Source organism: Vittaforma corneae, assembly GCF_000231115.1.
Source record: "Vittaforma corneae ATCC 50505 unplaced genomic scaffold supercont1.37, whole genome shotgun sequence".
Classification (NCBI taxonomy): Eukaryota; Fungi; Microsporidia; family Nosematidae; genus Vittaforma; species Vittaforma corneae.
The window spans coordinates 6739-9716 of record NW_006889870.1 but is presented as its reverse complement, the minus strand read 5'-3'; the positions used below and the strand labels follow the sequence as shown (position 1 = coordinate 9716).

At 38.2% G+C, this 2978-nt stretch overlaps 1 protein-coding gene across 1 annotated transcript; it reads right to left on the bottom strand.

The window, feature by feature from the left end:
* Positions 1-63: 63 nt before the first annotated feature.
* Positions 64-246, bottom strand: VICG_02097 (uncharacterized protein; the record flags this gene model as incomplete). Its single annotated transcript, XM_007605480.1, has 1 exon — positions 64-246. One exon carries the CDS (start codon positions 244-246, stop codon positions 64-66), a length of 183 nt encoding a protein of 60 aa, XP_007605542.1.
* Positions 247-2978: the final 2732 nt, after the last annotated feature.

The following is a 2978-nucleotide window of genomic DNA, read 5'->3' as shown; positions in this document are numbered from 1 at the left end:
TTGTGCCTGGCTAGAAGTCGTATCTCTGGTCTCGTATTATGCTCTCCATTATCCTCGGGGGTGTTATGTCCAGAGGATCGCTGCCAATGACAAACAACCCCATGGCATTCTCATCACGGCGTCTACTTTCTCCTTGAGAGTTCCCTTGTCCTTAGTGCTAACAAACTCGGGGTTTGAGTGGAGCGTGAGCATGAGGTCCTTGAATGGTCCCTTCTGCTTTGTGGAGATGTACAGCCCAAGGGACATTGCAAGAGAGCATATTTGAAATAGGAAGAAATAAGAGAAGTGATAAGAATAGAGGATATGCAAGTAGTAAGGAGGGGTAGGCGGTAAGTGATAGTGATGAAGACTAACTGAGGGAGATATTAGGTGGGTAATGTAATAATAAACATAACTAAGCAACTGATAACTAAGTAAGTAATATAAATAAGTAATATTGAGAGATTACTAAGCAGTGGTTCCTAGGTAGTACAAAGGCAGTGAGTTGTGTTATAGTATTAAATAAGAGATATAGAGTTTTGATATGTAGTAAGATATATAAGGATATGTGGGAGGTGAGTGGGAATAGAAAAGGTAGAAGAGTTATGGAGGATTGATGGAAAGATGAGTAGGATCAGACAAGGGATTAATAGATGAAAGAAAGTGTCGGAGGTATGGAACAGGACAATCTATAGAGGAAGGTAAGAAGAAGTGGGATAGAAGTAAGAGAGATCAGGAGGAATGAGAGGAATGACAGGGGAAAATAAAAATTTAGGAAAAATTATTTAGAAAAATTTTAGGGGAGAAAGCTGGGAAAGCAGCAGCGAGGAGTGGTTGCAGGACTTCCGGCCGGTGGGAATTTCCGCAGAAGCGGAGCGAATGTTCCACAGAGGTGGCCAGAGTGGAGACACCGGACAGAACGAGACGTGTGGCTTGAGAGTACCAGAGAGGGGATGGAGAAGTATGGAAGAGAGATAGAGATTAAGAAGGATGCAGGTTGATAGGGGAGCAAGTAATACTGGAAGACCAAGAGATGGAAGTTTGATAGATAGATGTACATGGAGGGTAGAGAGGAATTGGTAGGAGAGAAGTAGAAGGATATTGAGTAGTGAGATGGTAGATAAGAGTAAAGAAGAGAGCAGGAATAGGATGATATATAGAAAGTGATTGATGTAGAAGATATAAGTGGTAGGGAAGAGAGAGGTATTGTTGGAAGGCGGACTAGGTAGGTTGGGATATGGACAGGTGAGTGATGATATGCATGAGTGATGAGTTAGAGCAGGATTCTCGCGAGCAATGATGGATGTTCTAAGATACTATTGCAGTATTGAGTACCACATCCGATGGGTCCTCTTTTGCCATGCCACCCTAAAGATTCAGAACTTTTTAAATGGCCAGAGGATACCGTCATTCCGGAACAGGACCCACTAAGATAGATGCCCACATATGTTGACAACATATGTTGATGTATGGCAACGATGAGATGTGTATTATTGTAAGAGAAATGGGGACGTAGAAATATAAGTAGTAAAATATAAGTAGTATATGAGGATCAACAATAAACGAAGGGGTGGGAAGAGTTAAGAAGGTTGGTACTAAGAGGTATGGAGGGGATATTGGGGAAGAAGGCCAGCGGGATTGAGAATAGTAAGTATGTGGTAGTAAAGGAAGTGAAGAATAAGGAAAATAAGTGGTGAGGAGATAAGAAGGTAATTGATAAAGGGGAAGTGATGAAGACTAAGAGTGAGTAAGGAGACTACTAATAAGGTAAGAGACTAAGTGGTAAGAGACTGATAAGAAAGTAAGATTAACTAAGTAACTATAAGTAAGTGACTACCAAGTAACAGAACCTAGCTAGTATAATGCCTTAGTTAGGTATGGGATAGATAGAAGATACGTCATAGTATTGGCTAGTTTAGTTAGTATGAGTAAGGAATATAGGTGAAGACAGAAGAATAAGGAGGATCTATAAGGACTAAATAAGTAAGAAGGAAAAGTAAGGGAAGAGAGATTGGTGAAGATGAGGAATAAGCAAAAGAAGGGAATAATAGGGAAGGTAGGGATAGTGGTAAAGATAGGAGATAAAGATGATGGTAGCTGAGTGATATAAACGACTATAAGAGAGGAGGAGTGAAGAATAAGGGCAGTAAGAAAACCAATAAGAAGGACTAAGTAGGTGATAAGAAAGGTAAAGATAAGAGTAAGTAAGGTAAGTGAGATGGGTGATGCTAAGGTGAGGAGAAGGTGGGAAATTAATGGCAAGGAAGTGAGAATAAGATTAAGTATAAAGTAAGAAATGTGTAGGGATTTTAGTATGGATGTCAGTAAAAATTATAGTAAAAATTATAGGGGCTAGAGGAAAAGTAGAAGAAGGGGAGGAAGGAAGAATAAGTAAGGAATAAAGAACAAGTTAATATAAGAAGACAGACTAGCTAATGATAAGAATAAGTAAAGAAAGTAGTTAGTACTAGATATTAAGTGTAAGTGGTAGGGATTATGGTGGTAAGTTATGTAGGGATTTAGGAAAAATTTTAGGAAAAATTTTAGGAAAAATTTTAGGAAAAATTATAGAAGCTAGAGGAAGGAATGGAAGTGAAGGTAGGGAGCTAAGACTAAGGAAGTAATAAGGAAGGAAGATTAACTAGGAAGTGTAAGATGAGTAAAGGTAGGGTAAGTAAACTAAGAAAGTAATAAGTAAGGAATAAGTAAATAGAAAGTGATAGGGAAGTAATAAAAGTAAGGAATATAAGGGATAATAAGATAAGCAAGTGATATAAGGCAATGAAAGGAATGTAAAAGAGGAATATATGGAAAGAAGATGCTAGATAGGGATAGAAGTAAAATAAGTAAGGAAAGAATAGAAAAATGGGAGTAAGTGATATAAGGAAGGTAACAGGAATAATAGGTAAGTGAGTAAGGAGGTAAATAGCAGACAATAGTAAGGTAAGTAATAAGGATAGAATAAGAGTAAAAAGACAGACCAAGCAACTAAAGGTAAG